The sequence below is a fragment of the Vitis vinifera genome, chromosome 7, assembly GCF_030704535.1.
Source record: "Vitis vinifera cultivar Pinot Noir 40024 chromosome 7, ASM3070453v1".
Lineage (NCBI taxonomy): Eukaryota > Viridiplantae > Streptophyta > Magnoliopsida > Vitales > Vitaceae > Vitis > Vitis vinifera.
The window spans coordinates 25790206-25812427 of record NC_081811.1 but is presented as its reverse complement, the minus strand read 5'-3'; the positions used below and the strand labels follow the sequence as shown (position 1 = coordinate 25812427).

The window sequence follows — 22222 nt, the reverse complement described above, 5'->3', positions numbered from 1 at the left end:
ATATTGTGGATAACCTGTATATGATTTCCTTACTCTACATTAGGCTTTGGAAACCCTATCTTTGTGCATAAAGCTGTGTCTGAGCTGGATATGAAAAAGGGAATTTTATGTGTAGCAATGTTGACAACAGAAAATGCGAATCGAGAACCATCCAATAAACCATCATCAGTCATTGGATTTGGGAGCTGTATTAATGAAATTATTTGGTTGTCCTGATGTTGATGGTTTAAGTATGGAATAACTATTTTATGTGTCATATTAGCAGAATGTTGTCAATGTGTCTAAGATTTTGTAGTTTAGATGCTATCATTGAAATTTGGTTCTTTTGTAAAGGGAAAGCTTTGAGAGAAAATTTTTAAACCTCATAGACGCCTGGGTATTTTATTCATGGATTAAAAAAACAGCAGACTTATGTTTTATTATGGGATATTACCCAGAGCTACTATTAGATTTTAAAAGGTCAAATATTGGTTGTGTTGATGCTGAACTTGAGTGGATTGAAACTGTTGTTTATTGTCTTCTTCTTCACAGCATGTAAAACGCTTATGTTAGACATGACAGATTGTTATTTAGAACGTGCTTGCTGTCCAACATGTACCCAACCGGTCATCAAATAATAGTACTGCATGAATATGTGAATGCAAGTGAAGTTTCCATGTAGTAGAGCTTTATGCTTGAAACTTCTTTCCCTCCAGAATATGGATGAAAAATAATTGAACAGCTAAAACAATTTACCATTATCTAGGCTTCCTGACTCGTGGAAGTTTGGCAGACTGGACCCCTACACATGTACTGGCAGTCAAAGCATGGCCAAGTCTTTGTTACACATCTGATGACCCATATAATGTCAGACTAGGTCCGTGTTATTGTAAGTTGCATCTTATATTTTGTGCATATATCTTTACAATTTGTCATAGTACATGGGTAATTTTACAGCATGATGCATGGTTGCATCATGATTTTATCAAATACCAGACTAGGTCCATGTTGGTCTACTACAAACTAATTTGTAATAGAGAATGACCTTGTTTTCTGGACCCAGATAGAACCAGTTTTACACAGGTCGTAAAAGACCTTGCACTAATCAAGGTCAGCCTGGGGTAGTGGTTCTTGATTTCAACTAGTTTCATCCGTAGATGTGGGTGTGGTGGAATCTTTTAGGCAATATCCATCTTATCATGTTTGTTCATGTCCCAAGGCTTTTAGCCAATATCCATCTTTTCATGTTTGTTCATGTCCCAAAGCTTTTAGCCAATATCCATCTTATCATGGTTGTTCAAGTCCCCTGTCCATTGGCATTTATCAGTACACGAGTTGAAAACTTGTCCCCTTTAACCGTGACCCGAAGCACCAACCTTTTTTTTTTTTCCCTCTTTTGGGTCCTGAATTTGCTTCAATCTCATTGAGCACAATACTACAGCTTAGCTTAGAGTTTGCCTCTACCTCGGATGAAACCCCCTTCAGAAAAGTTTGCCATTTGCAGTTTAGCTTCTGAGGGAGTAGGCAAAGTAGACAAAAGAAGGAAAAATATTCCAAGTAAAAAGGAAGGAATCCGAGCTTCAGTGCTCTGTTTTGATGCACAAAGTCATAGAGAATTCTTTTGTGGCTAACACGACTTGAGATGATTTCTTGAGATCATCATCAATACTGTAAAGCTGTTTATGTGGAATGTTGTTGCTGTATATGTGCACTAAGGGTTACCAAGCATTGTCTTTGTTGTTCATCTGATTAGCGATCCTGAGAGGTAGGAAGTGCTAAATCAAAGGAGACTGAATGGTCACCATTCGCTGTCCCATACCTTGGCAGTCATGGAGTTGGCCTCACCATAGAAAGAGGCTTAAGTGGGAACTACTGGGGGATACCATTCTGAAGGAGAAGTTGATATTGACCTTGGACCCTTCCAACAAAGAAATACTGAAGGGCAGGGGAGCAATGGCCGAGAGGATGTGTTTTGCGAAGCTCTTTAGCATGGCTGAGATGGTAAATGGTTGGATAGGTCGGGTTCTTTATAAGCATAAATGAAAGCAAAGATAGAATTAGAAACGTATTTGGATTTCTTCTGGGTTTCTTTTTAGGTTTAAATGACATTATTTGTACAGATTTTGATGCGCAAATACCATATCAATGAGCTACCGTGGTATATGTGTGACATGTTGTAACATATGTACCGAAGGACAAATCGTGTGCAGATAAGCTTGCTAGACATGTATTGTATTGAATGCTTACCGTACCAATAACCTTGTATATACAGTTCACTAGATTTGGGCACCAAACAGCTATTATGAGAGAACAACACACCCTATGTATTTACAAATGCAACTACTATTTACAGCAGCCCGAGGCAGCGGCTGGCAAGAATTTGAAGCCTCACATCCCTATAGGACCGAAATTGCTTGAGAAGCGCTCAATCTGAGACCACAAGGTTCCTAATGAGAATCTTGGCCTGTTTTCTACGCTGCTTGCCGTGCTTCTGTCTCTGCTGGGTGAGGCAGGCAGGGAAGGTGGGACGGAGGACTTATTAACTGCCATAATTGTTCCCCCGATCTCTTTCCTGATCAACTCTACTGTGTTGGGACTTACATCGCGTCCCGAAACGTCTGTTACATAGAATGATCCACTGGCTCTCTCGCCGTGTATCCCAATTTCAGCCATCCTTATCGACAGCCCGTTCTCTCGAAACACCCGTGTGATATCTGAGAGCAGTCCCAACCTGTTCTTAATGCGTATATCTAGCCTCAATCCCTGCACAAGGATTAAATCATGACTCCATATGTCATTTTTTTTATTGATTAATGATAGACATCATGATAGTAATAGTTTTCAGGGACATACATGGGTGACCCTCCGCTCTATTGCAGCAATCAAGCATTGGGCAACTCTATTCCTCTCGCTCTGTGTACCCAAAGTACATCCATCCATTTGCCGGATAAAATACTCCTGCAATTTTTACAAGCAAAACAAACATAAACACAATTTCTCATGGTTCCACATGGATTTTAGTTGAGTGGTAAAATGTGTGAATCTACCTGAACAGCAATGGAGCCCTTAGAGCTCACAGCTGCATGGAACACCACATACTGCATGTCCGTGAGGGTGCACACAGTGTCAAACAGCAGCTTGGGACGGTCTCTGCTCTTCACATTCACCACTGAATACCCTTTCTCCTTACAATTTTCTATGGACACTTGAATCCTATCACTGCTACCGTCGCACCCACCACAGCACCTCTCGTAATCCTTATCAGCAAACATCAACTGATGCAGCCTACGATCAGTGTGGGTTCGCCCAGCAACAGGGGCGGTTAACCTCACTTTCCTCCTCTCCCCACTCTGGTGGCGGGCCTCCACCACATTCTCAAGCTGCTCTTCCACATGGGCCAGGCGCTCCGGGTCCCTGATAGGTCCACCTTTCAATTCATCTTCCAGGCAGATAATGCAAGCAACTCGGGAGTTGTGGGTCCATGCCACGGCGGCAGTGACATGGCATGACAACTCAGCCAGAACTGCTGATATCTCGGACATGAGACCAGGTCTATCTGTTCCGGTTATCTCAAAGGCTGTGTGCTCTGTTGAAACATGTCGTGGATTCATCTCTCTTCCAAGGCGGGCTTGCAACTCCTTGGAAATTCCCTGCTTCCTATTCGCACATAACGCCTGTAAATTATTATCAGTCATTTATTTTGACTAGTATTAGAATTATTAGAGGGAGAATGGAGAGCGTGGACACTAAGAGAGAACCTGCTGAATGTAAAGTATGAGGCTTTCGTCAGTGAGTTTGTTCCCAAGCTGATCCGTCACGTGGAACACTGCACGCCATGCAATCAAAACAACCCCACATGAGTGAACCACCGCAACTGTCAGTGGGATGACTCATCTATACATACATACATATATACATACATATATATATATGGGATAGAGAAGGTTCAATAAAACAAAATAAATAAATAAATAAATAAAATGGATTTATGGAGCAAACGACATGAGAAGATGATGGGAGACACTGACCGTCCATGAACCATCCACCATCGGAGCAGATGTAAGATTTGGAAATAACTAGTTCAAGATCCGTTAGAACTTGGACCATCTCCAGCAGGATCCCGTGCTTGTTAGCGCTATCAACCTGTGGACATCAACCCTTATGTGAAATAAAGCTTCTTCCTCTTAACAGGTCATGTCATTTTCTTACTACTTTTCATTCATAACGAAAAACTTTGGAACCCTGCAGGTTACTAAAGATAAAAGGGTTTTCTAGACTATACTGCTCTTTTTCTCATGGCTCCCATACAAAACTAGAATTACGTCATCTGGGTTGTTTACCATAAGATCCTGGGGAGTCTTGTCCTTCACATAACCAACTAAGTCGTGACTGTTACCCTGACAAATTTAAAGTGAAAAAATGTACATATAATCATACCCATCTTTTTTCCTTTCTGATTTCCTAGAGGCTCTCCATTCGGTGCCTCAGAATACCCTTTACACCCTGTAACTTTAATCAAAGATTAGAACCTGCAGATTAATTAATGCTAATGCGGATATATAAACTAAGTATATTATTATAGCATCCACCATCTCTGTTAATGGCATCTCTGCTACTGTTTTCATACGTGGAATCTTCCACAGCAGTGGCCATTCTCAATTATAATACTTAGACATCAATATTCACATAAACTTCTCCTATCTCTGGTCATCTAAACAACAAAAAGTCCCAGACACATATGTACTTCGTAGTTTAATAGTGTTTCTAACCTTAACAAGTGTGCAGTCTTGGCATGCGTCGTTATCGATACAGACCCTGCAACAGTACCAATGCTATTTGCTATCAAACATTAAAAGAATTAAATCAATGGAGGAAACTAAACTGAGAATGATCCAAGTTAGATACCTTGGGGGATGTATTCTTTCAATGAGTGATTCATAGTCTGGATCAAAATAAGGCTTGTAGAAGTTCTCCATCCTCTGAACTTTGCCTTGAGTTGCTTCTTGGAATGAAGTCTATGGCGGCAACGCCTGCGTTTATATATATATAGAGTAGAGTTTTAGAATATTCAATACAAAAATACAATAAGACGTAAGTAAACCGTAAACCAACAATATGCAAGAGATAAGCTGGCGCGTCTTGCTTGCTTCTCAAGACTATTATCCTAGAACTTCTGCCACGAACTTTCTTCTACTTCTTCTTCTGGTCTATCCTAGGGAGAAAACTGTCTCCAACTCAGATTCAGATAAACCATTGATGACTTTTGTGTACTACTAGTTTAAAGAAACAGCTATACATGCTTGGAATGCGAAAAACAAAAGAAAGTCAATCAATGCGTGGACGAGGAAAAAAAAAAGGTTTATATGGCCTGGATTTTCTAAAGAAAAGATCTCCAATGAAACGAACTTCCCGTGATAAAAAGAGAGACCTCAGCTATGGTACAGAAATGAAGGAAAGAAAGAGACCCTTGAGAAATCGTAACCGTTGTAAAACCCTAGAAAGTCAAAAGAGAAACAGGAATCAACACAAACTCCCATCTCAAACGCATAGCCCTAATCACTCACCCATAGAGGAAAGAAGCAAATCAGTGGACAGAGAAGCTCAATAGGAGAAGACGAGGAGGGGCGTGGAAGGAAAGAAAGGTGGAAGAAAAATTTAGGAGCGGAGCGCATTGTTGGGGTCTGCCATAGAGTCGTATTCAACGGACACCCGAAATACATGGAATCAATATACCTTGTACAGGACAGGGCTGGACACCCTTCTCTTCTACTCCCTTATTTCGTGGCCAGATTTGCAAATTGAGATACCTAGACTCACCACACCGCCTCAATCTTTATCTGTCCCTTTCTCTCTCTTTCTGCAAAGGGCTGATGGGGGACTGATGGGTGCGCGTGAGGAGTTAGGAGCAATGGGAATCTTTCCTTGAGATTCTGCCACGTATGCTTTCAACCACCTACGTGGCCGCTTCCTCTGGTATCCCCCATCATCATCTTCGATTTGCGGCGGCGGCGGCTCGCTTTCGCTGCTGTCAAACCATGTGTTTTCAAAATCGAGACTTGGGCTTCAACAGGGTATATTAATGGGCCTGTTTGGGAACCTGAAAGCCCAGATATAGTTCCAGATTATAGGTGGGTGCAGGCCCAAAAGTCCATGATTTCTTCCGAGATCTTAATTTTTGCCACTTGTAATAAAAAGAACAGAACATATTAATACTGGACAAATTTCAAAAAGTTCAAGAACAATAAAATAAAAGGTTTTAATATTGCATGTAAAAAGGCGAGTGGTGAATGTAACGTGGAAAAATGGGAAAATTACGGGCTGGGAAAAAACAGCTTCGGATTGTCACGTGTGAAAAATCCAATGAAGTTATTCGGTCAGCCGTGGAAGCAACATGTACATGACATATTTCTGGAAGACTTATACCACATTACCACCTCAATGTCACCAGTCTGACATCAATTATCTTCACTTTTTCTTCTAATGGATGAGGCTGAGTTCTACCGTTCTCATCCCTTTCCCACCTTCACTGAAACGGCTTTGACGTCACTTCTCTCATTTCTTTCAATCCCTCCTCCACATTAATGTCTCACCGACTCTTGGGATGATTCAAACCCTAAATAAGTCAATGTTTGGTTCTTGGGAAATAGTAGCTAGATGGCTAGCAAAATATGATTTTTCATGGCACAAAAGGCCTCCAACCCATTGGGCCGGCCTGATTCCACTGTTGAGAGAGCCTAGTCTTTCACCTTTCAGATTCTGAATTATTTTGTTCTTTTGTTCTTGTTTTCACTTCCTGTTTCTGCTGTACTTTGTTCTATGGATCTGCAACTTTTGAACGAAGGATTGGATTTTTTCCAGAAGAGGAAGTTGGCTGTTGTACTAGCAGCTTTTGGTTTCACCAGTTATGGTGTCTATAGGGTTTATCAATCGCCTTCCCTGGTGGATAAGAGGAACAAGCTCTGTAAGCTTCTGGAAGCCCTGGCGTCCATTGTTGAAGCGAGCTCTGATTCAGCCCAGACGGTGGGGCTTGTCTCAAGGGATCTCAAAGCGTTCCTTGAATCGGATTCCGATCAGATCCCGAAGAGTTTGAAGCAGCTCTCTAAAATAATGAGTTCCAAGGAGTTTTCGGAGTCCATGACTGGTGTTACACAAGCTGTAACGGTGGGATTTCTGAACGGTTATGGATCAACATCCAACGAAATGAGCGACGTTTCTAGTTTTCTGGACCGAGTTGTGGACAAGCTCCTTACTCCTGCTGGGTCTGGCTTTGCTTCAGCTGTTGTTGGAAGCTTTGCTAAGAACATGGTGATGGCTTTGTTTTCAGAAGGGCAGTCTTGTGTGGATGATACTGGTTCCCAGGTCACTTGTATTCCAGGATTGGTCAATGTGATATGCAGCGAAAAGTGCAAAGAGCTCATAGGTGACTGCATCCAGCTGTTTGTCAGCACAGCCGTTGCGGTTTACCTAGAGAAGACGAAGGATATCAACACCTATGATGAGATCTTGTCGGGACTGACTAACCCTAAGCATGAGAAGGAGGTGAGAGACTTGCTGTTATCAGTCTGCAATGGAGCCGTGGAAACTCTTGTCAAAACATCCTACCAGGTGCTGACAAGTTCCAGTTCAGGTTCTTCCTACCTCGGCAAAGATCAAGGCCAAGGTTCATTTGGAAATGGAATTTTCGGGCAAGAAGCATTATCAGCTGAATTGAAAGGAGAGGAGTTGTATGATGAGATTGAGAAGGGTGGGTGGTTGGGGAAACTGTTGTCTACCTTGGCTGTACCGAGCTATAGAAAGTTCATCATCAGTATGACACTGACAATCACATTGGAAACAGTCCAATCTTTCTTGGAGCTTTTGCTGGAGAAACTATATGATGGATTGAAGAAAAGCGTTAATGCTGTTCGTGAGACACTTGTTGATGGGGGGCTCCAAGTGGTGAGATATGTTTCTGCAAAGTGCTCCGTTGTCACCGTATGTATCTCCTTCTGTTTGCATATACTAGGTGGAGCTGGGTGGCCTACTATATTCTTCTAAAGTGAGTGGAGGCTCACCAAATTCTTTATATAAACCTGTACTGGGAAGTTCCCTGTATGTGTGTTGTCTTTGTATATCTGGATTGATCAGTCTTTGAAATGTCTGTATAATCCAAAAGTAGCTACTTTGATCATTAAATAATGGTTATTTCTATAGAAATATTTCCCCAGCCTTCTCTTTGATGAAATGATTGTCTTCATTTGGTTGCCTTCCTTGTGGGTGGATCAGAACTTCCAGTGATGTAGTATTATCACCATTTCATGATTCTCTTATCATTCCTCTAGATCATGATGACTGGACGATTAAAGAAAATGAGAAAAAGCTGGAAACAAACTTCACATTAAAGAAATTGAAGTATTCTTTTTTTCTTTCATTTTCATTTTGTCTTAATGTAGGAGTAATTCATCAACCATTTTGGATCCTTCTATCATTTGTCTCCCCTGTTAATTGGTATAAAATATACTATGCCCTTTATTTTGTTTCACAAATTGATTTTGATTTTCATAAAATCATGGGAATTATCAGCCTCTCCCAGTTTTGAAGTCAAATTGAAAGAATTCTCAAGCTGTTGTGCTGATGGAGAAACGAGTCCTTTTTGCCCAGAAGTTGGTTGCCTTGTGTACCTAAAAATGGCCATATTTTTCAACTTAATTTATGTGACCCTAAAATTATAAAATAAAAAAAATAAAAATAAAAATTCCTTTTCCCCTTTTCAGGAATTTTAAAATGGGAAACCATTTTGGCCAAAAACAAAAATGCCATATTTCAAGACCACACCATTAGTTTACCTTCGTCCAGAAGAACTACGTTCTATTGCTATTTTGGGCTGGCAATTAGCATCGGGTAGAATGAGATTGGCAGAGGCTGTAGTTTAATAAAAATAAATATAAGACAGGATTCCCTGACTATCAAAGTAAAAAGGACTCTAGCCTTCCTTTTTTTTTCAGAAGTTCCCTCCATTAAAAACTTTCCTATCAAATCTAGAATGCTGAAGAGCATATCAATGATGCATAAGCAAGGTTCAGTGACAGGACTTCTTGCACAATATGGCATTCGGGCATAAATGGACTGATTGGATCTGATTTGGTATTTCTAGGGTCCAGTTTTCTTCTGTTGGTCAATGGCTCTCCAACTGATTGCTTCCGTAGCTCAAGAAATCCAAGGTGAGGAGATCTCTCTCTCCCTATGTGTTATCCTTGTGATAGAGGTGTCAAGTTATTTAACCAAAGGGTGGTAGAAGGGGGCTTATTAGTGGGTTCAAAAGTGGAAGGCAATAAGGGGAGATCTTGCACCTTCTGTTTGCTGACAATATCCTGTTGTTTTGTAAGGCTAACAAGCTGTTATATGCTAGCTGGATTTTGTTGTGTTTTCAAGCAGTTTCATGCTTAGAAATCAATTCAGAGAAGAGTGAGCTTATTCGGATTGGAAGGGTGGAGGAGATTAAGGGGTTTGGCTAGTCAGATAGGGGAGTAAAGCAGACCACCAAGTTATTAGGGTGGCCATTGGGCGTGGCTTTCAAGTCCTCTTCTGTTTGGGCAAGGCACATGAGAGATTTAAAAGCATGTTGGCTTCTAATATAAGACAATGTTTAAGGGCAGTATGTTTACCCTATTAAGAAGCAGGCTTTCTAGCCTACCGAGCTAGTTTTTGTCAATCTTTGTTATTTCTAGGAAGATCAGGTGTAGAGTTGGAAAAGATTCAAAGAAACTTTCTTTAGGAGGTCCTTTAGATAGAAAAATGCACTTCACAAGAGTCAACTTTTTATTCATAAATGACTTTAGGCGCTTGGGCATTAGAAGTCTTAAGGCTCTCAATAGAGATTTGTGACACAGCATGAAAGACTTTGGAGAAAGGTAATTGTACAAACATAAGGGGAGGTAGAAGGGGGATGGCAATCTGTAGAGGGTGGAGAAGCCTACAGGTCGAGCTTATTGAAGGCCAATGGGAATGCAAGGGATGATTGTGCCTAGGAATGTGTTTTTCAGCTGATTATGGTCTATGGATCTTGTTGTGGGAAGACAATTAGTGCAGGGAGCATCTGTTTAAAAGAACAATTTCCTTTGCTGTTTAATTTGGCAGTTCAAAAAGAGGTTTTGGGGTTGGATTGCTGGAAGGATGATTGTTAGAATCCGAAGTTTAAAAGAAGCTTCCAGGATTAAGAGATGGTTTTGGTGGAGTCCTTGTTGCCAGCTCTGACTCTGGTGATTGTTCCTAGTGAGAAGGTCTCTGAGAAAGGATCTCTCTTAATTAAATCTTACTAGAAATCATTGATTTTGAGCAATTGTTCAAACTTCTCAGAAGAGATTTTTGGAGGCCATCCAAGGTGCATTTTCTTGTTTGGGAGGCAGCTGCATGAAAATCCTTACCATCAATTGACTCATAAAGAGCAGTTGGAATAAGAATAGTAAGTGCTATCTCTGTAAATAATACAATGAGCTTACAAAGCACATTCACTGCAAATAGGCTTCTAGTTTGTGACCATTCATGTTTTCCTCATTTGGAGTGTCATGGGTCTTTCCTCATTTGATTCAAGAGGTGCTACTCAATTAGCATGCTTTAACCCTGGTTTAAGGCCGGGCTCAAGTGATAAGGAATTAGGATGACATTGCGGGAGATTCCAGGTTCTGAGTCTCATAGAGACACAATGTTACCAATAAAAAAAATTCAGTTTAGAATCACAAGTATTGGCTTCCACGCCATTCTAATTTTTATACTGAAAAACATCAGATACAATAAACACATGAATCTATAAGAGCCTCTTTAGAAAGAATACTGGGATGAAAGAATACGATCATCCCTGTTCTGCAACTTTTTAAAACAACCAAAAATGTTGAACAACCTAAATTTGCTACCTGGAGCTTGCATCAGTCTCCTTGGCTGCTGCCTCTTCCTGGAGCTTCTTTTTCCAGTATTCATCAAGTGGGGGTCCAAATATTGCCTTCCCAGAAACAACTCCAATCCTACAAGACATCAGAACCCATATAAAGTCATTCACTGTTTGAAAAACATATCACCTCATGATCAGGTCAAGCATTCCACAAAATTAAAAACCAACAAGCAGATTTCTTTACATCTGAAGTTATTAAAGCCCATGTTAAGGCACACAAATAGCACAATATCAACCCCTCATTGAAATGGCACGATATTAGCAGAACACGCACCAGGTTCAAGCAGATTCATATGCCAACCAACACCATCCTCAAACACAATAGAATTTTTTAGACAATAAAATTATTTATTCACTAGATCACAGAAAAGACAGAAACATCTAGTAAACCAATTCCGAATTGCACACTAATTGGCTCCCTAGCTAAATATGTTAAATCCACAGAAAGAAGAGAGTAAGAGTTGAGGGAAGAGAAACTAACACGACTGCTCCGATCACCAAAGGGAAAGATAGAAATCTTCTGCGTCCAAACATTTTGGAGCCTTCGAAATCGAGGTGTAATTTGTGAGATTCGTGTTCTCGATCTTCAGAATTCAACTCCTGTGTTTTAGGGTTTCATCTGCGACTTGACCCGGGAAATTTTGGGTCGAACCCATTACGGAGACCAGACCAAAGGGCCCATTTGAGAGATGTCAACAAAGCATGACGGCCCAGGATCTCCGGCCCTTAAAATAAATAAAGTAGGACCACCTTATCTTAATTAACCCGTCTGAAAAGCGTCACCTAGACTGAAAAATTTTCAGATGATGAGCTTCTGCAACTTCAGAGGTTTCAAAGACCTGAAATGATATTAATTACGAATTACAAAGGGTTCTGTGATTAAACATATGAAATATAATATATTTTTTAATAAAAATATCCTTCAATAATTTTCTTCATCCCTATATCAATTAAAGACTTATTTTAAAAATAAAACTATTAAAAAAATATTTTTATTAAATATACCTTATTTCATCTCTATTAATCAAATATTTTAATTAATTACAATGCTCCCATATCCGGGGTCTGTGGTTATAATGACCCGTTGGTTCACTCGGCCGTGATCTTATCTGAGATGAGGTCAAAAGGGCTTTTTAACTGCACATTTCCTGATTTGGTGTTGGACATTTGACCGTATGAGCTTTTACGAGTGTGAATAAGAAGACAATAACAACCCCTACACCGGAAATAGCAATAACAACCTCTAAAATGGCAATCATATCGAACACTAGAAACCTTGGACTTTTGAAAGAGCTGTTGCCCACTGTTTTCACCCTGACAGCACCCTTGGCTGGCGGCTTGCCCCACTGTATGATGAAGCGAAGTAATACGAATAAAAATAGCACAACACTCTGGCAAGTTGCCAAGTCGCAGCAATCTTAAAGCATTGACGAGAAGCTGGTTGGTGTATGGGATATGGCCTTTCACACTACCCTTGATTGATTGGGCTGCAACACACTACAATAACTTTCAAAAGTGGCCTTCCACCATCAATATATGCCATCTTGTTGCAATCTAGCTAACATTAGGACTTGTATTCAATTAATATTTTGTGGATGGTCTTATCATGACAATATCGGCATTGCCACCTTCCAAAAAGGGACATGTTGGTAATGTTGTGAAGTAGAATGAGATACTGAAGCATAAAACAAATCATGGACATGGACTATATATATTGTATCAAGTAGCTAGATCTTTTTGTTACTGATTCAATCAAAAGATCAATAATGATGATGTTCAGTTGGACCAGTCTGAGGACCACTTAAACTTGTGGGCATCCATGCGCGTGGACAGCATGGATAGTCAAAAGCTGGGCGGTGGGTAAGGGTTATGGTCCATCGTTGGGCCAAGATATGTTTGTTCTGGCATGGCATGGATTCTTGAAAAATTGTTAGGTCTGTGATGGGTTCGATTAATTCCAATTGACCATGTATCAACATCCAAAGATGCAGGCAAAGGCAACAAGACTGAAGTGAAGCATTTATGAGATTGTGAATTCTAACCAGAACCCGCCATTGTGTTCGGTTAGGTTTCTGCAATAAACATGCAATAAACGGTTTCAGCTGTGTGTGTACCCACCTTCACGTCAATGCAAATTAAGATGCCCAGACGCCTGTACTAAAACGATTCTAGAAAGATCTCTTGAAAAACTATTGTGGTAGTGTGTGGTCTTTGGTGGAAATGGCCCATCTTACTTGATTATTCTGAACCACAAATATTCGTTTTGAGGAACCCCAAAAGCAAACAGAGATCAGGAATATCCATGAAGAAGCTCTAGAGCCTTGGGCAGTGAAAACAATCAAATCTGAGTTACCCAGTCCATTTTTCTTTCATTGAGGTGTTTTTGCCCACCAATTCTCTGGTTTACAATCAATATATCACTCAACCATCAACCACTGCCAACAATAAGATCAGCCCATCTTCCCCAACTGAAATCAAACTGGTGGTTGTTTTCATTGAATATTTCTGAAAAGGAAAAGAGAGTCCCACAGGCTACTCCTATTCACCAAAATTATTTGGCCACATTCATTACGATATCAGTTGGTTCAGTTGCTTTATGTGATCTGCATTATATGAGGGGAACTAACATTTGACTGAATAAAGCATTTGAATCAAGGGAAATAGCAGCCATCACATTCAAGACAATGCTTCACTACCGTGTTTACCAAGGCTTCACACCGGCCAATGCAAAATGGGGTCTAAATTACTATCACAAGTGTTTTCAGTTGCAGGACAAATGAATAAATGAATGACTCCGAACACAGGAGAAAGCACAATTTCCATAATTAGGGTACAATGATTGATGAATTGGTGAAGATAAAAGTTAAAACCATGAAGAAATGCAGTCGTTTCTCTATTTTCTTTACGTACATGAAACTGAAACAATAGTGGAGACTAGTGAGAACGTCAGAAAGAAAGGAATCAAGTGAAACCGGCGCTCCCTTCCATAGTTGGAGTTACTGACTGCTGAGGTCATATTTTCGGGAGAAGAACACTCCAATGATGCCACTTTGACCTCAAATCTGTTTTTTGCAGTTCAATACTCAGTAGTTTCCTTCAATTAATTGTGATCTCTGAATATTATCATTTGTTTTCCCATCACTTTTTCTTAGTTCCTGGTTTGTTTTGATATTTCAATATGATAGATTCATGAGTGATGTTCAAAATATTTCAATCTCTGTTTCAAAAGTAGTTGTTAAAAAAATTAATATAAAGAAATTTACAGAAGCCCAATATAATTCATATATATTTAATTTCCAACTGGACAAATTTCCCATAGCAAAATAAAATTGAAAACCAAGGATGGAGCAAAAGATTAAAAATCTAGTGAACCCCAATTCCCGAGAAACAAACACTTTAAACAGATTAATTATATATGTAGTTACTTATCATTGGAAAATCTCATGTCGCCTATCATATGTTCTATGGCTAATTATCAAGAAATTGAACTCAAATTCATGGCTTCTCCTTCTGGGTGTAGATATAATCGATGTGAGCTGCAAGGGTTCTTCTCATCAAGCACTCGTCTTCTCCAACACCTTCGCAGTTTCCATCCACCACCTCAGCACGCTCAGCTTCAACGCCCTGACAAAAACAAAAGACCCATGAATCAAAATCACAGAACTGTTTAACAAAATCGAACAAGATGAATAGCACAGAAATTCAACCAACCCCGTGTTGAGTTTTCCCAGGAAAATCGTGGGGAGAGGCTGGCTGTGGGCGGGCGGCGTAGGTCAGGGTGGAGCAGAGGAAGAGAGCTAGTATGAAGAAGGTGGCAACCTTGGGAGACATCTTTGTTTGGTGGAGATGAGAATGGGCTAGAGAAACTGAAGAGGTGAATTTATAGAGGGGATCGATGAGGACGATAGGGAGTGTGAAATGTGAATTGTTGGGTAGGAGAGAGGAGACTTTATTATTATGTCAGTTTATTACCCATACAAATTCAAATTTAATTTAATTCTCTCTATAATTTATTTTGTTTATACCCCACAAAAGCCATAAAGGAAACTTGCACTTTAGACAAACAAAACAAAAGAGAAACGGAGTTTGATCATAAAAGGCCACTGCACCCAAAGCCAAAGAATCTCTAGTTGACGTCGCCGCAGATTTCTTTTGACATGTTTTCTTTGTTAAAAATAGTGACGACTTAGCCAAGTTGATACAGAGGAATGGGTGGGTGGTGTGCGCCTCACTAAATAGATTGAAAGTCGAACGTAAGAATTTCAAGTCCATACATAATTTCAAGATTACAGAGGAATGACAAAAAAACTTATAATACTATTCTTGGATGTGGTAGGTAAATCAGAACATTTAACGGCTTATGTACATTCTACAATGTCATAGCTAGAGCCTTAAATCATGGACCAAGACCTTGTCTTTGATTACAACTCACCATGACACGTCAATGATCAAAAAATGAAGCTGTTGAATTGTAGGATTCTGGCTTACTAACTCGTGGGTGCTGGTAGAGACTAGAGACCTTATTGAATTTGCGAACTTCCAGCTCATTGACATTGTTGCTTCCCCTTTGATCACTAATAAAATGCGACTTAGGAAGCCTCTATGAAGAATTTTCTTGATGATGGTGGCAAAAAACTGTCAGCATGAGACATTGCACCGTATGTGCAGGACTCTCGGTTTGGTCAAATAACTGTAGCACCATCATTTCGGTGGAGGAAGAAATTAGAAGAAAATAAATAATTCATAAATAATATATCCTATGTATTTGAATTCGGTGAACTGGTTTATAAATTTGGAATCGTCCTATACCAACGTTACAGTAACATATATTTAAAAGCTTCAAATGTTCTTTATCATCTTACTATAATGCTCGATCAAGTTTAATTCTACATTGATATCAAATCAATTATCATTGTTCATCGATTATAACACATAAAGATCAATTGACACCATACAAGTTAAATTATTAAAATTGTTCTTTTAATGTTACTTTGATAAAAGTTAGTTGTAATTGATATCATTAACAATATTGGCAAATGATTTATTCTTCGAAGGAACTCCTTTTTATAAGAATTTAAATTAATTTTAATCATTTTTATCACAGATATGATCATGATATTGAATTATGTAAATTCTTTTTTATTCTTTGATATCATATTTATAACTATTTAGAGTATTAAACTATTAATTTTTTTAAAAGCTTAAACTTATAAAATTTTAATTTAATATGTGTATCATATCCCGTAACATAGAGTTCATGAATGCAGGACCATCTAAAATTCTTATTCATATGTATGTTTGATTATTATACCATGCTATAACTACCACCATGATTAAAAATGTAATGAAAGACAAATCCATCACGTTTGATTAATGCATTTTTGTCTTTTTTTTAGCCACTAATTTAGAATGAAACTTCATCGCCAGCATCGTGATTGTGAGAGCAAAGTTTATTAGGAAGTACAAGTTGGTAATTGAAAAGATTATTCAAAGATCGCTGTAGATTCTAAATAGTCTTAGAATTGTAGTAATAAACTAAAATTATTTAATTATGTACATTATACCATCAACTCGTGACCTTCTAGATTCCAATTAGGCCGGCATGAATGTCGGTCGGTGGAACAGACAATACAATCGAGTACAAACATGTGAATGAGAAATAAATTTAAAACCCACAAGGTGGAATACAGATGATTAAACCCATCCGGGGCACAACTAATGTAAGAAACGGGTCTTTTTATTTCTTTACTGGGGTTGACCAAAGACAACAGAGGATCCAAAAGCATGTTTGTTTAAGGAAAAAGCGAAGAAAAGAAGGAAATACGAGACTTTAATAATGCAGTAATTGCAGGGAATCAAACATTGTTTGCGGCAATGGGTTTTCTCACGATGAAAAGCCAAAAAGCTTCATCGGTTGAAGCCCTTTCGGTAGGTAAAGCGGGCAGAGCTGTAGGTAGGCGAGGGCATGTCTGTTGATGAAAATTACCAATCAGGTGGTAAGGGATCAAATCTTCATATGAAAGTTACCATTTACCAATCAGGTATGCCCGCTTCTCTACTTGGAAAGATTTCTATAAAAATGCCCACAACTGAAGCGAAAATGGAAAGCTCGTATGACTGGGTTTCTTGTTTTTCTGAAAAATGATAAATCATTAATTAATTAACTAATTTTGTCAGGAGGAAGCTTCACACAAATTAAGGAAAGTCTGAAGCTTCCTGTCTGAACATCAATTCGGTCACAAAACGTTAAGGTCTTCCGCATTGCCCGTAAACTTAGTATTTGTGGTGGACTCCATGGAGAATATATGGACGACTAATCGATTGCTAAGCTAACGTTTGGGTTTAACCTTATCCACCCAATTTTATAGGAAATTCCATATAAATGCGACAAAAAGGAATTTGACCGTAGGCCGTAGGGTGTAAACACAAGAACAAAAGATGGCTTCGTTCATACAGAGATGATGATGAATTAATAAGCTAGCTGTTGGATATGTCTCTCTCCCACATTTCATCTAGAAGAGGGCAGTACCAGTACGTGGTCATCCAAGTGTTTCATTTTCATGCACATGGCTTTCGAGCGCTGATTTGTAGAAAAGAGTTTGGCCCTTGTCCGTATCAGAAGCTACATCTCATAAAGGACAAGGAAAGGCCCAGAGTTAAGAGGAAGGCACGATGATCAGAGAGCAGAGAGCGAGACAATCAACATGCAATGAGGTGAGGGCCGGGGAGAGGGTTGAATGATTGAGGCTTGGATGTGAAGGAGATTTGAGGATACTGGATACCTAAATTTAATTTTAGATTTAGAGTCAATAGTCAAAAAGAGAGCACTGAATGTGTCGTATGGAATGTGAACATCGTTAGCATGAATTGAGCAATAAACGCATCAACTTATGTGACTCTTGCTATAAAGCTCAGCGCACCATAATGGCGAAAAGGATATGTAAGAACCAGACACGCTATGTGGGGTTTGTGTGGCTTCAGATTTTCGTACCCTAGTCCCACCACATTTATCGACCGACACCAAAGGGAAAATTGAAAACCTATATTATCAATTAGCATAGAAAAAGAGAGGCAACACCTAGTAGGATTGACACTTATTTGTCTCGGTCGTGAACTTATAATAATCATAATTACCAAGATTATGAAATATCAAGTTGAAGAATATGTTAAATTTTCAATTTCATCCAAAAGTTCAAGCGTTTTTAAAAACACTTCTCAATGGTTTTTAGTAATAAAATTTTGTTTGAAAACTCAAATAAAAGGAAAATTTTTCCAAGTTCTTCAATCGAAGTTTATGACTCAAAATACTATACCAAAATAGCTAAAAAAAACTTTAGAATTATTATCAAAAATCACATATTTTCAAAAAAAGAATTCTCTTTGTCTAAAATATATTAAACATGTGTTTTGAGTTAGAAAACTTAGACTTTTTCAAACTTAAATTGCTTGAAAATGTCAAAGTAGAATTGAGTTCGACCTCTTGTTAATCCAATCGGCATTTATGGCATATGGCCCCATAGAGACTCAAACTCAAGATTCCTAATCAATGATAATTCCAATACCAATCTAAGCTATAATTTTATTAAAGACCTGGAATTATTGGTTAAATTATTAGATGATAAACTGTCTGTATATTCTCGTCTTGGACTAAGAGATGACACCTTCAAATAACATGATCCCATGTGTCAGTACAAAGGGGAGGAAGGGAGATGACACCTTCAACGTACAATGATAGAAATGCCATCTAGCTGGGGTTGGGGTCAACACGGTGCAAATGATGAAAATCCAATAATTCTGAGGACTTCTAAAGTAAGACATGATAATCAATAATAGAAGGAAAGGAAAAGCGGGGGCCACGATCTGATGAGCCAACTAAGGAGATGGGCTCTGCTACGGGAAAATCTGAAAAAGTGTGCTTCACCATCCAAGTGTTACAATCCATCCACAGGACAATGATGGCCATGGATATCCATCCACTTGCCTGCGCTTTTCTAAGCACAAGTCAACTGTCGATCACTAATGAAAAAAAATAAAATTGAGAGAATCTCTTCATATTTATCTCCCTTTGAATCTAGGGACCCAAGAATGAAAACTCATCATTACGTTTTCTTATCTTTCACTCTATTGTCTGTGTTGCGAAACTGAGTTGTGTAGAACAGTAGAAGGAAGTATGATATGAAACTCCATATCATGTTGCTTTGGGTCGAGATATGCAGGCCGAGAATGGGCCTCAAGCCCACCTGGTGAGAGATTTTAATGTCGGCCCAATGGGCATCCTTAAACAAATGGCACTTCCTTAAGGCCTGCAATGAATATCCGAATTAAAAGACTAAAGTAATTTCTTGTTTAAGAATAAAGATTTCTAATTAAATATAAAAAAATTGGATTATGTTTCACAAAAATGATGAATTGGTATTATTTAAATGTTTGTTTCGACACATTCTATAAATGAACCATCCTTTCCTACCAAACTTTGAAGCAGTAGGAGAGTGATTGCTTTTCTGTCACTACAAGTCACATTGATTTTTGGGACAATCACGGGTTGACCAGTAACACTCGTCTCATTCATTTATCTAATCCAAAGAAGATACTAAACTGCCATGACATCCAAAGAACTGCGTGCTCTGAATTTGGAGGTACATTATACATAATAAACTAAAATATAACATGATGATTCGTTTGTCTTGCAGCGATTCTTAAATTCAGCTATGGGTAAAGCATAGCTTCCACCCAAACCCAATTTTTTAGTGTTACAGATTCCAGGAATGTAAATTCTTTAAGTGAAACTATTTTCTAAGTTATCCTTTCCGGGATTCTCGTTGTTTGGCGGTGGGTCCATTCAGCACAATCCTAACCACATGATACTGAGATCAAACTTACAGAATGTATCGAGCTTATATAATATAATATGCTGTCCTATTCATTTTTATTTGATCCTAGACAGAAGTCAGAATCTTCCTTGGTATTTTTTTGTTTTTTTGGCATCATTTATTGGGATTTCCTAAGTAAGAGAAGCCTATACTCTTTTTAACTTTAGTTTTTCTGTGGCCAAGATCAGCCTTCCCGTCTAGTTAATTCATGGATGGGGCGAATACTTCGAAGAGTTACAGCGGCATTATTGGCAACGAGAGAGAGAGGTTGATCGAGCCCAAGGCCCAGACACCGTGCACCACTTGTGTGCCTGCATGCAAAAAGCGCGTCGTAAATGGCGTTGCTGCGTTGTTTTTCATGTCTCTAGAGCGCTTCTCTTGCGTCAATATTGAAACCCAAGATGACTCCGACGATGCTAATGATGTGCCTCTCGTCCACTGTGATGCGAGTCCCGGGCAGGGGACTCGAGTGGTAATTCGGAGATCAATAGATCATGGGGTGGCCGGAAAGGAGAATTAAAGATGGTTCTGCCATGGGTTTGTATTTCTTTCATTTTACGCAAAAATGTATAGCTGATTGATAAATTGTTGATATGTAATTGGGAAGTAGACGTGGTTGTTGAGTGCCTAGCATGTTAAAACACAGAAATTTTTTGATCTTCTTGAATGACATGCATCAATTTTCAGGTTGTCTTTGATCGTCCTAGAGCTTTTGTAAGTAATGTTCTTTAAAATCATTGGTATAAGTTGAGTGGAATGAGGGAGAGTACTCTTATTTCATCAAAGTTATTCAGCCAAAAATAGCTTTCTTATTTGAAAATGTGTGGAATGAGAGTTTAATTGTTTGGTTAAACACTCTTTCTAAAAAGCTCGTGTCGCTGAGGAGGGCCATTAACAGGTACTTAAGAAAGTCTTGAGGGGGATTGTCACTCAATACTTTTGAAAACCTATTATAATCTTTGATTTGCAGAACTTCTTAAGAGAGGGGGGTGTCAAGACATAGTTTTCTTGCTTAAGCCTTTTTTTTTTAGGTTTTCTTCTTCTTTAATCATTCTAGATGTGTAAGAATGAGAATGAGAATAATCAATCAACCACATCGATAAACACATGATGTATAGAAAAGCTACCTCAATAATCCCATAGAAATCCTATAAATGTAAAATTATGGATCTAGTCAACTACAAAGCAAGTGAAAAGTCCACTTGTGGAGTCTCAACCTTGTATAGACAAATACATATTTATTGCCAATTAATTTCTAGATTAAAATTTTAGACCTTAGATGAAATATTTCAGTAGTTCAAATCAGGTTTTTTTTTTTTTTTTTCATGTTATCCGATTCAAGTTTTATAGACTTTATTTTTTATTTTTTTTAAGTGTGACTAAGGAAGAAAATGTAGCGATATTTCGGGATTTATCGCGACTTACCACCTGGGCTAAGTTGCCCTTTGATACATAATATGCAACAAATATATATATACTTAAATTCATTATATAAAAAAAATATAAGAATATTTTAAAGAGCAAATTAATTATAATTATTTTATAATTAAATACAAAGTCTTTTAATTAATTACCAAAAATATAAAAATTATATAATTTTCTTTATAATGTTTTTAATATCATTAATAATTAATTAAATATTAAAAAATTATATATATATATATATATATATATATTATTTATTTTATATTGTTTAATACAATTGAATTAAATGGATCATATTTTAATACTAATATATATTTTAAAATTAGACATATTATAATCAAATATCATAATATTAGGTGTAATTTAATAATAAATGTACACTTATAAAATTCATATTTTTATCGATCCATACGATATTATTATCAAATATGATAAATCATGTTATACATATATCAAAATTTTCAATAAAATAACTTTAAAATGTCTATTATACTTCTAATTATATTATTATGAGGTTTTCCTTACATTTTCATGAGTTTTTAACAATTTTAAGCTTACCGATATTTTTTTCCAAAATATCCGCCGATATATCTCCGATATATCCGTAAAATCGAAATACCGATATATCCGTAATTACCGATATTTTCATCCTTGAGTGTGACATAATGTTCAATGTTTTTGTTTTCCTCTATGACAATTACCTTAGTTCAAATCTCTTAGAAGAGATCTAAAGATTCTTTTTAACCACCTTAGATTTAAGAATTTTCTCATATGAATTGACGCATGAATTAAAAATGTCACTCAATTCAACATAGAAGTTAGAGCAATTTTTAGCTCTTGCATTATCATATTTTATAACTTGGTTATTAGTATTTAGATTTTGGACAACTTTATAGTTTAAAAGTACCTTCATATGTTATAGGCCCCACACCTTTTTAACACATCATAAGTTGCAATCCCTCGCTAAATATCTTAAGTTTTATATCATTAAAGATGCTATAACTATGACTTTAACTTTACTACT

At 37.9% G+C, this 22222-nt stretch overlaps 3 protein-coding genes and 1 long non-coding RNA gene across 8 annotated transcripts; 1 reads left to right on the top strand and 3 right to left on the bottom strand.

The window, feature by feature from the left end:
• Nucleotides 1-2184: 2184 nt before the first annotated feature.
• Nucleotides 2185-6050, bottom strand: LOC100264704 (ACT domain-containing protein ACR1). Of its 5 annotated transcripts, none has more exons than XM_010648776.3 (8): nucleotides 5544-6050; nucleotides 4885-5009; nucleotides 4749-4794; nucleotides 4008-4122; nucleotides 3738-3805; nucleotides 3027-3653; nucleotides 2833-2937; nucleotides 2185-2742 (listed from the first exon to the last, which is right to left on the bottom strand). In XM_010648776.3, exons 2-8 carry the CDS (start codon nucleotides 4953-4955, stop codon nucleotides 2368-2370), a joined length of 1407 nt encoding a protein of 468 aa, XP_010647078.1. In that variant the 5' UTR covers nucleotides 4956-5009; nucleotides 5544-6050; the 3' UTR covers nucleotides 2185-2367. The 5 variants fall into 5 exon arrangements, with proteins under 5 accessions (XP_010647078.1, XP_010647077.1, XP_010647079.1 ...); XM_010648775.3 differs by having other exon boundaries at nucleotides 5713-6050; XM_010648777.3 differs by lacking the exon at nucleotides 5544-6050 and adding an exon at nucleotides 5092-5466.
• A 745-nt stretch (nucleotides 6051-6795) lies between these two features.
• Nucleotides 6796-8016, top strand: LOC100852791 (protein PHLOEM PROTEIN 2-LIKE A10). The gene has a single exon (XM_003635462.3). It carries the CDS (start codon nucleotides 6796-6798, stop codon nucleotides 8014-8016), a length of 1221 nt encoding a protein of 406 aa, XP_003635510.1.
• Nucleotides 8017-10684: 2668 nt separating this feature from the next.
• On the bottom strand, nucleotides 10685-11700 carry LOC100855047 (uncharacterized). Its single transcript, XR_785359.3, has 2 exons — nucleotides 11385-11700; nucleotides 10685-10976 (listed from the first exon to the last, which is right to left on the bottom strand). It is a non-coding gene; the product is annotated as an uncharacterized LOC100855047 (long non-coding RNA).
• Nucleotides 11701-14161: 2461 nt separating this feature from the next.
• LOC100265993 (phytosulfokines 3) lies at nucleotides 14162-15089 on the bottom strand. Its single transcript, XM_002271301.4, has 2 exons — nucleotides 14615-15089; nucleotides 14162-14527 (listed from the first exon to the last, which is right to left on the bottom strand). Exons 1-2 carry the CDS (start codon nucleotides 14732-14734, stop codon nucleotides 14399-14401), a joined length of 249 nt encoding a protein of 82 aa, XP_002271337.1. The 5' UTR covers nucleotides 14735-15089; the 3' UTR covers nucleotides 14162-14398.
• Nucleotides 15090-22222: the final 7133 nt, after the last annotated feature.

Coding starts and splice junctions, on each gene's coding strand:
- LOC100264704 (XM_010648776.3), bottom strand. CDS start 4,955: ATGGAGAACTTCTACAAGCCTTATTTTGATCCAGACTATGAATCACTC. Junction 4,123..4,748: donor AAGACTGCACACTTGTTAAG/GTTAGAAACACT, acceptor TGATGTCCACAG/GTTGATAGCGCTAACAAGCA. Junction 2,743..2,832: donor TAGAGCGGAGGGTCACCCAT/GTATGTCCCTGA, acceptor ATCCTTGTGCAG/GGATTGAGGCTAGATATACG.
- LOC100852791 (XM_003635462.3), top strand. CDS start 6,796: ATGGATCTGCAACTTTTGAACGAAGGATTGGATTTTTTCCAGAAGAGG.
- LOC100265993 (XM_002271301.4), bottom strand. CDS start 14,734: ATGTCTCCCAAGGTTGCCACCTTCTTCATACTAGCTCTCTTCCTCTGC. Junction 14,528..14,614: donor CTGGGAAAACTCAACACGGG/GTTGGTTGAATT, acceptor TGTTTTTGTCAG/GGCGTTGAAGCTGAGCGTGC.